Source organism: Salmo salar, chromosome 27 (assembly GCF_965601325.2).
Source record: "Salmo salar chromosome 27, fSalSal1, whole genome shotgun sequence".
NCBI lineage: Eukaryota > Metazoa > Chordata > Actinopteri > Salmoniformes > Salmonidae > Salmo > Salmo salar.
This window is the reverse complement of record NC_138317.1, coordinates 46,402,501-46,415,946: the sequence shown is the minus strand read 5'-3', so window position 1 is coordinate 46,415,946 and position 13,446 is coordinate 46,402,501. Positions and strand designations below refer to the sequence as shown.

Here is a 13,446-nt window from a genome sequence, read left to right as displayed (position 1 = left end):
GAATATTTGCTGGTCTGTGGTGGAGGAGCAAACTGTCACACCCTGATCTGTTTCACCTGTCTTTGTGCTTGTCTCCACCCCCTCCAGGTGTACCCATCTTCCCCATTATCCCCCTGGGTATTTATACCTGTGTTTGTCTGTCTGTGCCAGTTTGTCTTGTTTTGTCAAGTCAACCAGCGTGTTACTCTGTGCGCCTGATTTTTCCTTTTCTCTGTTTTTTTGCTAGTCCTCCCGGACAAATAAGTCTGGCTGCACAACCGATTGGCAAACTTATTGCAAATTGAGAAATAATTTGACTAAACTGAAAAAAAAGAAGAAACTACACTAAGAATACAAGATAAATTAAATAAAGAATGATAGTAAAAAGCTTTGGAGCACCTTAAAAGTTCGTCGGGCTAGGGGGCAGTATTTTCACGTCTGGATGAAAAGTGTGCCCAAAGAAAACTGCCTGTTACTCAGGCCCAGAAGCTAGGATATGCATATAATTGCTAGATGTGAATAGAAAACACTCTGAAGTTTCTAAAACTGTTAGAATCATGTCTGTGAGTATAACAGAACTGATTTGGCAGGCGAAACCCCGAGGACAATCCATCCAGGGAAAGAAGAATGAGGTCATTGTGTTTTTCAAAGATTTCTATGGGAATCCTGATTATTTAGGGCCCAGATTGCAGTTTCTATGGCTTCCACTAGATGTCAACAGTCTTTAGAAATTAGACTATGTTTTTCTTTTGAGAAATGAAGAAGTAGTGCTGTTCTTTGTACGTGTCACTCTGAAGGGCTCTAGTCTTTTGTTGGTAACTTATTAGATAATTTGTAGTCATGTTGGGCGAGTTGGAACCGGTGTATTTCTGAATCAAACGCGCCAAATAAATTGACATTTTGGGGATATAAAGAAGGAATTAATTGAACAAAACGACCATTCATTGTGTCACGGAGACATTTGAGATTTCATCTTTTTGCAGATCTTCAAAGATAAGCCACTTATTATATCGCAATTTCTGACTTTCGTGTCGCACCAGCCTGGTTGAAAGTGGCTTTCATGTTCATGTTGTCATTTTGTATGCGGGGCGCTGTCCTCAGATAATCGCATGGTGTGCTTTCGCCGTAAAGCCTTTTTGAAATCTGACACCGTGGCTGGATTAACAAGAAGTTAAACTTTATTTTGATGTATTACTCTTATATTTTCGTGAATGTTTAATATTTATATTTCTGTAGTTTGAATTTGGAGCTCTGCAATTTCACTGGATGTTGTCAAATTTATCCCGCTAACGGGGGTATTGACATGTTGAATGTACTTGTCACATCCTGGCCAGTATAAGGATTAATTGTTATTGTAGTTTGGTCAGGACGTGGCAGAGGGTATTTGGTTTATGTGGTTCGGGGTGGTGGTTTTTCAAAAAGGGCATTTGATTTATGTATTCTGGGGTTTTTGGGCACTGTTCCTTGTTTATGTAATTCTACGTTTAGTCTAGGTAATCTATTTCTATGTTGAGTTAATTGGGGTGGACTTCCAACTGAAGGCAGCTGTGTGGTGTTGCGTTTGATTGGAAGTCCTATATTAGTTGGGTGTGTTTGTCTGTGTATTTGTGGGAGATTGTTTCTTGTTTTGCCGAGTGAGCCTTTCAAGACTGTTTCGTTGTTCGTAAGTTCGTTTCGTTTTGTTGTTTTGGTGTGTTCATTTTGAGTTAATAAATGTCAAGATGAGCGTACACAATCCCGCTGCATTTTGGTCCTCCTTTCCTCAACACAACGAAAACCGTGACAGAATCTCCCACCAACTAAGGACCAAGCAGCAGAGGAAAAGGGATTTCGAGTTGGACTGGCGGGCGAGATGGACCTGGGAGGAAGTTCTGGACGGGGCTGGACCTTGGCACCAGGCTGGGGAGTACCGTCGCCCACGGGAGGAAATTGAGGCAGCCAAGGCAGAGAGGTGGAGGTACGAGGCCTTGGACGCGCTGAGGGTGAAGCACGAGAGGCACCCCCAATAATTTTTTTGGGGGGGGCACACGGGTAGTTTGGCTAGGCCTAGGAAGAGCCGGAAGCCAGCTACCCGTGGTTATATGGAGGAGCGTATGAGGTGGAGAGCGCCATGTTTCGCTGAGGAGCGCACTCTCACCCATACGCACGCACAGTCCGGGTTCGCGTTATTCCAGCCCCTCGCAGGTGCCGTGCTAGAGCGGGCATCCAGCCTGGTAGGAGGATGCCTGCGCAGCGCATCTGGTCGCCGGTACGCCTCCAAGGACCAGGCTACCCAACTCCTGCTCTACGCACAGCTACCATCAGGCCCCTGCACAGCCCAGTCCGCCCTGTACAAGCACCCCGCTCGTACAGGGCTACTAGTTCCATCCAGCCAGGACGGGTTGTGCAGGAGGTAAGATCAAGACCGCCTGTGCGCCTCCATAGCCCTGGGTTTCCAGCTCCTGTCTCTCGTGCGGACCTGGAAGTGCGTCAGCCCAGTCCGACTCGTCCTGTTCCCGCTCCCCGCACTAGCTTGGAGGTGCGTGTTCCCAGTCTGGTACGTCCAGTACCAGCACCACGCACCAGGCTTCAAGTGCTTCATCCCAGTCCGACGTCTCCCGAACTGCCCGTCAGTCAAGAGTCGCCCGAACTGCCCGTCAGTCAAGAGTCGCCCGAACTTCCCGTCAGTCAAGAGTCGCCAGAGCCGCCCATCAGTGAGGAATCGCCAGAGCCGCCCGTCAGTGAAGAGTTGCCAGAGCCACACACTAGTCAGGAGCTGCCAGGGCCAGACTGCCCGGAGATGCCAGAGTGGCCAGACTGCCCGGAGATGCCAGAGTGGCCAGACTGCCCGGAGATGCCAGAGTGGCCAGACTGCCCGGCGATGCCAGAGTGGCCAGACTGCCCGGCGATGCCAGACTGCCCGGCGATGCCAGACTGCCCGGCGATGCCAGACTGCCCGGGGATGCCAGACTGCCCGGCGATGCCAGAGTGGCCCGACTGTCTTCCGGGTCTGCCATAGTGGCCCGATTTGTCTTCCGGGTCAGCCCGAGTGGCCCGTCTACCTGGAGCTGCAGGGGTGGGTCGTCTGTCCGGAACTGCCTGAACCAGAGCCACCTCCAGATATAGGTGGGTTGGGGAGGGGGGGTGTAGCACAGTGCCATCGTTGACGGCAGCCACCCTCCCTTCCCTCCCTTTAGTTAGGGGGATTTATTTTTTTTGGGGGGGGGTTTTGTTAATTTGAGGTGCTTCCGGGGTTAGCACCTTTAGGGGGGGTACTGTCACATCCTGGCCAGTATAAGGATTAATTGTTATTGTAGTTTGGACAGGACGTGGCAGAGGGTATTTGGTTTATGTGGTTCGGGGTGGTGGTTTTTCTAAAAAGGGCATTTGATTTATGTATTCCGGGGTTTTTGGGCCCTGTTCCTTGTTTATGTAATTCTGTTTAGTCTAGGTAATCTATTTCTATGTTGAGTTAATTGGGGTGGACTTCCAATTGAAGGCAGCTGTGTGGTGTTGCCTTTGATTGGAAGTCCTATATTAGTTGGGTGTGTTTGTCTGTGTATTTGTGGGAGATTGTTCTGTGTTTAGCCGAGTGAGCCTTTCAAGACTGTTTCGTTGTTCGTAAGTTCGTTTCGTTTTGGTGTGTTCATTTTGAGTTAATAAATGTCAAGATGAGCGTACACATACCTGCTGCGTTTTGGTCCTCCATTACCATCGACAACCCTGACAGTACTGAGCTGTCTGTTTAAACGACTAGCACACAGCTTGGACACCCATCCATACCCCACAAGACATGCCACCAGAGGTCTCTTCACAGTCCCCAAGTCCAGAACAGATTATGGGAGGCACACAGTACTACATAGAGCCATGACTACATTCCACATCAAGTAACTGACACAAGCAGTAAAATTAGATAAAAAAAAACAGATTAAAAAACACCTTATGGAACAGCGGGGACTGTGAAGCAATACACACACGATAGCATATGCACTATACTCACACATACACATGTATTTAGTACTATAGATATGTGGCATTAACTTTGCTGGACCCCAGGAAGAGTAGCTGCTGCCTTGGCAGGAACTAATGGGGATCCATAATAAACCCCAGGAAGAGTAGCTGCTGCCTTGGCAGGAACTAATGGGGATCCATAATAAACCCCAGGAAGAGTAGCTGCTGCCTTGGCAGGAACTAATGGGGATCCATAATAAACCCCAGGAAGAGTAGCTGCTGCCTTGGCAGGAACTAATGGGGATCCATAATAAACCCCAGGAAGAGTAGCTGCTGCCTTGGCAGGAACTAATGGGGATCCATAATAAACCCCAGGAAGACTAGCTGCTGCCTTGGCAGGAACTAATGGGGATCCATAATAAACCCCAGGAAGAGTGGCTGCTGCCTTGGCAGGAACTAATGGGGATCCATAATAAACCCCAGGAAGAGTAGCTGCTGCCTTGGCAGGAACTAATGGGGATCCATAATAAACCCCAGGAAGAGTAGCTGCTGTCTTAACAGGAACTAATGGGGATCCATAATAAACCCCAGGAAGAGTAGCTGCTGCCTTGGCAGGAACTAATGGGGATCCATAATAAACCCCAGGAAGAGCAGCTGCTGTCTTGACAGGAACTACTGGGGATCCATAATAAACCCCAGGAAGAGTAGCTGCTGCCTTGGCAGGAACTAATGGGGATCCATAATAAACCCCAGGAAGAGTAGCTGCTGCCTTGGCAGGAACTAATGGGGATCCATAATAAACCCCAGGAAGAGTAGCCGCTGCCTTGGCAGGAACTAATGGGGATCCATAATAAACCCCAGGAAGAGTAGCTGCTGCCTTGGCAGGAACTAATGGGGATCCATAATAAACCCCAGGAAGAGTAGCTGCTGCCTTGGCAGGAACTAATGGGGATCCATAATAAACCCCAGGAAGAGTAGCTGCTGCCTTGACAGGAACTAATGGGGATCCATAATAAACCCCAAGAAGAGTAGCTGCTGCCTTGGCAGGAACTAATGGGGATCTATAATAAACCCCAGGAAGAGTAGCTGCTGCCTTGACAGGAACTAATGGGGATCCATGATAAATATAAATATAAATACAAATACAAATATATCTCTGACCAACTACAGACTGTTAGTCCCTGTACTGCTTGTAAACTTCTTTGTAATGAATTTCGAAGAGTTCTCTTTGAACATTCCAACAGACAGCTAAACTTCTCTTAACTCTCTCTCTCTGTGGTGTCTCTCTCTCTGTGGTGTCTCTCTCTCTGTGGTGTCTCTCTCTCTGTGGTGTCTCTCTCTCTGTGGTCTCTCTCTCTGTGGTCTCTCTCTCTGTGGTCTCTCTCTCTGTGGTCTCTCTGTGGTCTCTCTGTGGTCTCTCTGTGGTCTCTCTGTGGTCTCTCTGTGGTCTCTCTGTGGTCTCTCTGTGGTCTCTCTGTGGTCTCTCTGTGGTCTCTGGCTGTCATAGCCCTTCTTTGTTATTGCTCTTACGTGAACGTGAAGATATGAATGACGTCTGGGACTGTTTATTACCTGGCCAGAATGCTTGATATTACCGTTAACGTTGGACTAATGTTGGTTAAACATTGTGTGGTCAGTTTGGGCAGTCAAACGATTCAACACACACACACAGAAAGAAACCCAGACACAGACAGACAGACAGACAGACAGACAGACAGACAGACAGACACAGAGACAGACACAGAGACAGACACAGAGACAGACACAGAGACAGACACAGAGACAGACACAGAGACAGACAGACAGAGACAGACACAGAGACAGACACAGAGACACACAGGCACACGCACACAGGCGCACACACACAGACAGACACACACGTTATCTTCCGTCTACAGAGGCCCCATACTCCCACGCTCCAACTGGGGCCAAATATTTATCATCCACTTGTGAAAATACTCTTCTTGAAAAAAAAAAAAAAACGATTTGAAAATCGCTTTTGCGTCGCAACGGCGATCCTCTGAGCATTACATTTCCCAACCAAACTGTGGCGATTCAATCAACAACACAGAGCAGAACCCCTCGTATCCTCAGACTGTAATTTAAGTCAAGGATCTCAATGAGAAACATGCATTTGGCTCCCGTGTGTTGTTTCTGGCTATCAAGACTATTGACGGCAGTGAGAACATTAAAGACAGGTTTGTGTTGAGTATTGGACAACACTGTTACCGAGTCCCAAATGGCACCCTATTCCATATATAGTGTACTACGTTTGACCTGAGCCCTATGGCACCCTATTCCCTATGTAGTGCACTACGTTTGACCAGAGCCCCATATGGACCCCCAGTACTCCACATGGTGGGCTCTCCTGACCAAATCAGAAAGGTCGGTCGGTCTGACATGACTGATATGAGTGTGTGATCTCAGGGTGTATGAGGGGGAGTACGTAATGTGTGAGGGTGTGTGTGTGTGTGTGTGTCTCTGATGTGTGACAATTGTGTGTGGAGGTTGGACACAGACAGGGAGTGACAGAGAGAGTGCAGGTGCAACAACAGAACAGGGAGTGTCGTATGGGAACAAGGGGTGACGGCCTATCAAAACAACCAGGGTCACAGATCAGTCTGTATCCCACGCCTCCCCAATCCTGAACCCTCTATCTGTCTCTGCCCCTCCTGAACTGACATAGTGTTATAACCACTGCCCCTACTAAACTGACATACTGTTATAACCACTGCCCCTACTGATCTGACATACTGTTATAACCACTGCCCCTACTGATCTGACATACTGTTATAACCACTGCCCCTACTAAACTGACATACTGTTATAACCACTGCCCCTACTGATCTGACATACTGTTATAACCACTGCCCCTACTAAACTGACATACTGTTATAACCACTGCCCCTACTGATCTGACATACTGTTATAACCACTGCCCCTACTGAACTGACATAGTGTTATAACACTGCCCCTACTGATCTGACATACTGTTATAACCACTGCCCCTCCTGATCTGACATACTGTTATAACCACTGCTCCTCCTGATCTGACATACTGTTATAACCACTGCCCCTCCTGATCTGACATACTGTTATAACCACTGCCCCTCCTGATCTGACATAGTTATAACCACTGCCCCTCCTGACCTGACATACTGTTATAACCACTGCCCCTCCTGATCTGACATACTGTTATAACCACTGCCCCTCTTGATCTGACATAATGTTATAACCACTGCCCCTCTTGATCTGACATACTGTTATAACCACTGCCCCTCCTGATCTGACATACTGTTATAACCACTGCCCCTCCTGACCTGACATACTGTTATAACCACTGCCCCTCCTGATCTGACATACTGTTATAACCACTGCCCCTCCTGATCTGACATACTGTTATAACCACTGCCCCTCCTGACCTGACATACTGTTATAACCACTGCCCCTCCTGATCTGACATACTGTTATAACCACTGCCCCTCTTGATCTGACATACTGTTATAACCACTGCCCCTACTGATCTGGCATAGTGTTATAACCACTGCCCCCCCTGATCTGACATACTGTTTTAACACTGCCCCTCCTGATCTGACATACTGTTATAACCACTGCCCCTCCTGAACTGACATACTGTTATAACACTGCCCCTTTGATTCAGAGATCTTGCTTTTGAATTACAATCACAAAAAAATTGCTCAAACTCGATAGATGTCATTCTACCAGAAACACAGAGTTTCCTCCATGTTAAAATACTGGGGGGGAAAAAAAAGGTCTGACTTCATTAACACAAATGATGTTAGATATTTGAATGACATCCAGGAAAATACCCTGTTACCATGATCTGCTGGTTGAGATGAACCTTGTCTAAAATAGTCTGCCTTAACAGACACTCCTTCCTCGTGGACGACTATTTCAATGAAATACAGAAGGAGGTCTCCGCTGACAATGGCCTACCAAAGAAGACTTGGTTGACATTTTATGTTTAAATTCTAGAGAACGTACCATCTTGTAATCCTTCCATCCACGGTGGAAATCCACGGCTCCGTCTCTACGATGCTGCAGCACGGTCCAGCCTCCACCTCTCGTCTTCATATCACAGAACACCTGTAGAGGTAAACCCACTTCTGGTTACAGAACACCTGTAGAGGTAAACCCACTTCATATCACAGAACACCTGTAGAGGTAAACCCACTTCTGGTTACAGAACACCTGTAGAGGTAAACCCACTTCTGGTTACAGAACACCTGTAGAGGTAAACTCACTTCTGGTTACAGAACACCTGAACAGGTAAACCCACTTCTGGTTACAGAACACCTGAACAGGGCCCATGACATCTATATGAGTGTCTGCTGAATGTAAAGGTTTATCCCTCAATGCTTTCGCTAGGAAAACCTCTGGTCCCACAGAGCTTGCTCTCTCTCTCTATCTATCTATCTATCTATCTATCTATCTATCTATCTATCTATCTATATATATATATATATATATATCTCTCTAAAATAAACAATATAAATTGACAATAAACATTACACTCACACGTTCCAAAATACATGTCATATTATGTCTATTTACAGTGTTGTAACGACGTGCAAATAGTTAAAGTACAAAAAGGACGTGAATCAACATAAATATGGGTTGTATTTACAATGGTGTTTGTTCTTCACTGGTTGACCTTTTCTTGTGACAACAGGTCACAAAATATTGCTACTGTGATGGCACACTGTGGTATTTCACCCAGTAGATATGGGAGTTTATCAAAATTGGATTTGTTTTGGAAATCTTTATGGATCTGTGTAATCTGAGGGAAATATATGTCTCTAATATGGTTATACATTTGGCAGGAGGTTAGGAAGTGCAGCTCAGTTTCCACCTCATTTTGTGGGCAGTGTGCACATAGCCTGTCTTCTCTTGAGAGCCAGGTCTGCCTACGGCGGCCTTTCTCAATAGCAAGGCTTTGCTCACTGAGTCTGTACATAGGCAAATCTTTCCTTAAGTTTGGGTCAGTCACAGTGGTCAGGTATTCTGCCACTGTGTTCTCTCTGTTTAGGGACAAATATCATTCTAATTTGCTCAGTTTTTTTGTTAATTCTTTCCAATGTGTCAAGTAATTATCTTTTTGTTTCCTCATGATTTGGTTGGGTCTAATTGTGTTGCTGTCCTGGGGCTCTGTGGGGTCTGTTTGTGTTTGTGAACAGAGCCCCAGGACCAGCTTGCTTAGGGGACTCTTCTCCAGGTTCATCTCTCTGTAGGTGATGGCTTTGTTATGGAAGGTTTGGGAATCACTTCCTTATATATGGTTGGAGAATTTATATGGCTTTTAATAATTAGCGGGACTCGGCCTAATTCTCCTCCTCATGCATTATTGGTTTTTTTACGTTGGACACTGAGGATATTTTTGCAGAATTCTGCACGACATACAGGAAGTCTGGACTTATAGCACTGTGCCATGCCAGGGGATGGTCTGGTTAATATAGCACTGTGCCATGCCAGGGGATGTTCTGGTTAATATAGCACTGTGTCATGCCAGGGGATGGTCTGGTTAATATAGCACTGTGCCATGCCAGGGGATGGTCTGTGTTAATATAGCACTGTGCCAGGGGATGGTCTGGTTAATATAGCACTGTGTCAGGGGATGGTCTGGTTAATATAGCACTGTGCCAGGGGATGGTCTGGTTAATATAGCACTGTGTCATGCCAGGGGATGGTCTGTGTTAATATAGCACTGTGCCAGGGGATGGTCTGGTTAATATAGCACTGTGCCATGCCAGGGGATGGTCTGGTTAATATAGCACTGTGCCATGCCAGGGGATGGTCTGGTTAATATAGCACTGTGCCATGCCAGGGGATGGTCTGGTTAATATAGCACTGTACCAGGGGATGGTCTGGTTAATATAGCACTGTGCCATGCCAGGGGATGGTCTGGTTAATATAGCACTGTGTCATGCCAGGGGATGGTCTGGTTAATATAGCACTGTGCCAGGGGATGGTCTGGTTAATATAGCACTGTGTCATGCCAGGGGATGGTCTGTGTTAATATAGCACTGTGCCAGGGGATGGTCTGGTTAATATAGCACTGTGCCATGCCAGGGGATGGTCTGGTTAATATAGCACTGTGCCATGCCAGGGGATGGTCTGGTTAATATAGCACTGTGCCATGCCAGGGGATGGTCTGGTTAATATAGCACTGTACCAGGGGATGGTCTGGTTAATATAGCACTGTGCCATGCCAGGGGATGGTCTGGTTAATATAGCACTGTGCCATGCCAGGGGATGGTCTGGTTAATATAGCACTGTGCCATGCCAGGGGATGGTCTGGTTAATATAGCACTGTGCCATGCCAGGGGATGGTCTGGTTAATATAGCACTGTGTCATGCCAGGGGATGGTCTGGTTAATATAGCACTGTACCAGGGGATGGTCTGGTTAATATAGCACTGTACCAGGGGATGGTCTGGTTAATATAGCACTGTGCCATGCCAGGGGATGGTCTGGTTAATATAGCACTGTGCCATGCCAGGGGATGGTCTGGTTAATATAGCACTGTGCCAGGGGATGGTCTGGTTAATATAGCACTGTACCATGCCAGGGGATTGTCTGGTTAATATAGCACTGTGCCATGCCAGGGGATGGTCTGGTTAATATAGCACTGTGCCATGCCAGGGGATGGTCTGGTTAATATAGCACTGTGTCATGCCAGGGGATGGTCTGGTTAATATAGCACTGTGCCAGGGGATGGTCTGGTTAATATAGCACTGTACCAGGGGATGGTCTGGTTAATATAGCACTGTGTCATGCCAGGGGATGGTCTGGTTAATATAGCACTGTGTCATGCCAGGGGATGGTCTGGTTAATATAGCACTGTGCCAGGGGATGGTCTGGTTAATATAGCACTGTACCATGCCAGGGGATTGTCTGGTTAATATAGCACTGTGCCAGGGGATGGTCTGGTTAATATAGCACTGTGCCATGCCAGGAATGGTCTGGTTAATATAGCACGGTGCCATGCCAGGGGATGGTCTGGTTAATATAGCACTGTGCCAGGGGATGGTCTGGTTAATATAGCACTGTACCATGCCAGGGGATTGTCTGGTTAATATAGCACGGTGCCATGCCAGGGGATTGTCTGGTTAATATAGCACTGTGCCAGGGGATGGTCTGGTTAATATAGCACTGTACCAGGGGATGGTCTGGTTAATATAGCACTGTGCCATGCCAGGGGATGGTCTGGTTAATATAGCACTGTGCCATGCCAGGGGATGGTCTGGTTAATATAGCACTGTGCCAGGGGATGGTCTGGTTAATATAGCACTGTGCCAGGGGATGGTCTGGTTAATATAGCACTGTGCCAGGGGATGGTCTGGTTAATATAGCACTGTACCATGCCAGGGGATGGTCTGGTTAATATAGCACTGTACCAGGGGATGGTCTGGTTAATATAGCACTGTACCATGCCAGGGGATGGTCTGGTTAATATAGCACTGTACCAGGGGATGGTCTGGTTAATATAGCACTGTAGCAGGGGATGGTCTGGTTAATATAGCACTGTACCATGCCAGGGGATGGTCTGTGTGGAAAATTAAGTTGCTTTACATTCCCCTTTTTATAGCAGTCTAGTAAATAGTGTTGTTTTTAATATCCAAGGGTTACTGTGCTGTGATGACATCTGCACAGGGATGTACCATGGTACAGGGGAGCTTCACAGGCCTCTGCATTTGGGTGGAGGAGGCTGGGATGTACCATGGTACAGGGGGGCTTCACAGGCCTCTGCATTTGGGTGGAGGAGGCTGGGATGTACCATGGTACAGGGGGGCTTCACAGGCCTCTGCATTTGGGTGGAGGAGGCTGGGAAACTCTGCTGCCATTGTTAGGTTCAAGAGTTTTCATACATCTCACTCCACACTTCAGTGCTAATTGAAGATGCAGCCAGGTCTGTTCAGTCCTAGCAGCTTGGTAGCTTAGTAGCCCTGTTTATTAAGCTTTATATAACAGAAATACCTAGAGATTATTGTCTTTTACTTTCTGGCTTCAGAAGTACGTTCAGACCAAACATTACTCAGTTTTGTGTTGGATGTTATTTCCAGGTTTCCGCTGTTTTTCTTCTGCTGGTTTTGGTTTGTTAGAAGTGTTTTCTAGATAATCCTTGGTAGTAAGAATCCACTCAGGTATATTTAGTCCAAAATCAAGCTTTAACGTATAGAATTTTGATTTGGTTTGAAGGTTTTGATGTAGAGGGTAGTATCCTGTATAAGGCCTTGTGAGAAGAAAAAAAATCCAAGTTGATCTACATTACATTTTAGCAGACGCTCTTATCCAGAGCGACTTCCAGTAGTGAACGCAGACATTTCATTTCATCTCATTTCATAAAAATGTTTTCTTTGTTTTTTTCCCCTTCTCCATACTGGCCCCCCCCGTGGGAATTGAACCCACAACCCTGGCATTGCAAACACCATGCTCTACCAACTGAGCCACACGGGAAGGCCATTTATCCAACTACATTTATCCTACTATAATTTTTTTTCAATTGCGGAAGAACTCAGGAGACAATGATCGATATCTCTTTCTCTAAGTGTTTCTATTAAGACGAGCTCTGCACAGACTCACAGGGGCTGCTTGTCGGGCTGCCTGTCGGGCCGCTTGTCGGGCCGCCTGTCGGGCCGCCTGTCGGGCCGCCTGTCGGGCCGCCTGTCGGGCTGCCGTTCGGGCCGCTTGTCGGGCTGCCGTTCGGGCCGCTTGTCGGGCTGCTTGTCGGGCTGCTTGTCGGGCTGCCTGTCGGGCCGCTTGTCGGGCCGCTTGTCGGGCTGCCGTTCGGGCCGCTTGTCGGGCCGCTTGTCGGGCCGCTTGTCGGGCCGCCTGTCGGGCCGCCTGTCGGGCCGCTTGTCGGGCCGCTTGTCGGGCCGCCGTTCGGGCCGCTTGTCGGGCCGCTTGTCGGGCCGCTTGTCGGGCTGCCGTTCGGGCCGCTTGTCGGGCCGCCTGTCGGGCCGCTTGTCGGGCCGTTTGTCGGGCCGCCTGTCGGGCCGCTTGTCGGGCCGCCTGTCGGGCCGCTTGTCGGGCTGCCTGTCGGGCCGCTTGTCGGGCCGCTTGTCGGGCCGCTTGTCGGGCTGCCGTTCGGGCCGCTTGTCGGGCCGCTTGTCGGGCCGCTTGTCGGGCTGCCGTTCGGGCCGCTTGTCGGGCCGCTTGTCGGGCCGCCTGTCGGGCCGCTTGTCGGGCCGCTTGTCGGGCCGCTTGTCGGGCCGCTTGTCGGGCTGCCTGGCTTCTATCTTTCCTGTTACCTTCAACAAACACGGATGATGAACTGAAAATCTCCATCGTCCAAGAGGAACGACAGGAGAATGGTGGAGAGAAGGGGGAGAGTGAGGGAGGAAATCCTGGCACCCCAGGGGTAGGAAATATAGCTTCTCAAAAGTTGTCTCAGAAGCCTGAGGGAAGGAGGGAACACATTATTCTGGGGTTGTCATGTGTTGTGATCCAGGTGGGATGGTGAAAACATCCTGTTAACATGTTCTGTTCTCCCTAGTGGGAGTGAAGGGGGAAGTAT

General features: G+C 48.1%; 1 protein-coding gene across 1 annotated transcript in view; it reads right to left on the bottom strand.

Moving 5' to 3' along the window:
- LOC106590891 (angiopoietin-2) overlaps positions 1-13,446 on the bottom strand; it is a 99,711-nt gene that overhangs the window by 22,258 nt on the left and 64,007 nt on the right. The window contains exon 7 of the mRNA XM_082970268.1: positions 7,915-8,016. Coding sequence (XP_082826394.1) covers positions 7,915-8,016 — 102 coding nt within the window. The remainder of the gene's footprint in view (positions 1-7,914; positions 8,017-13,446) is intronic.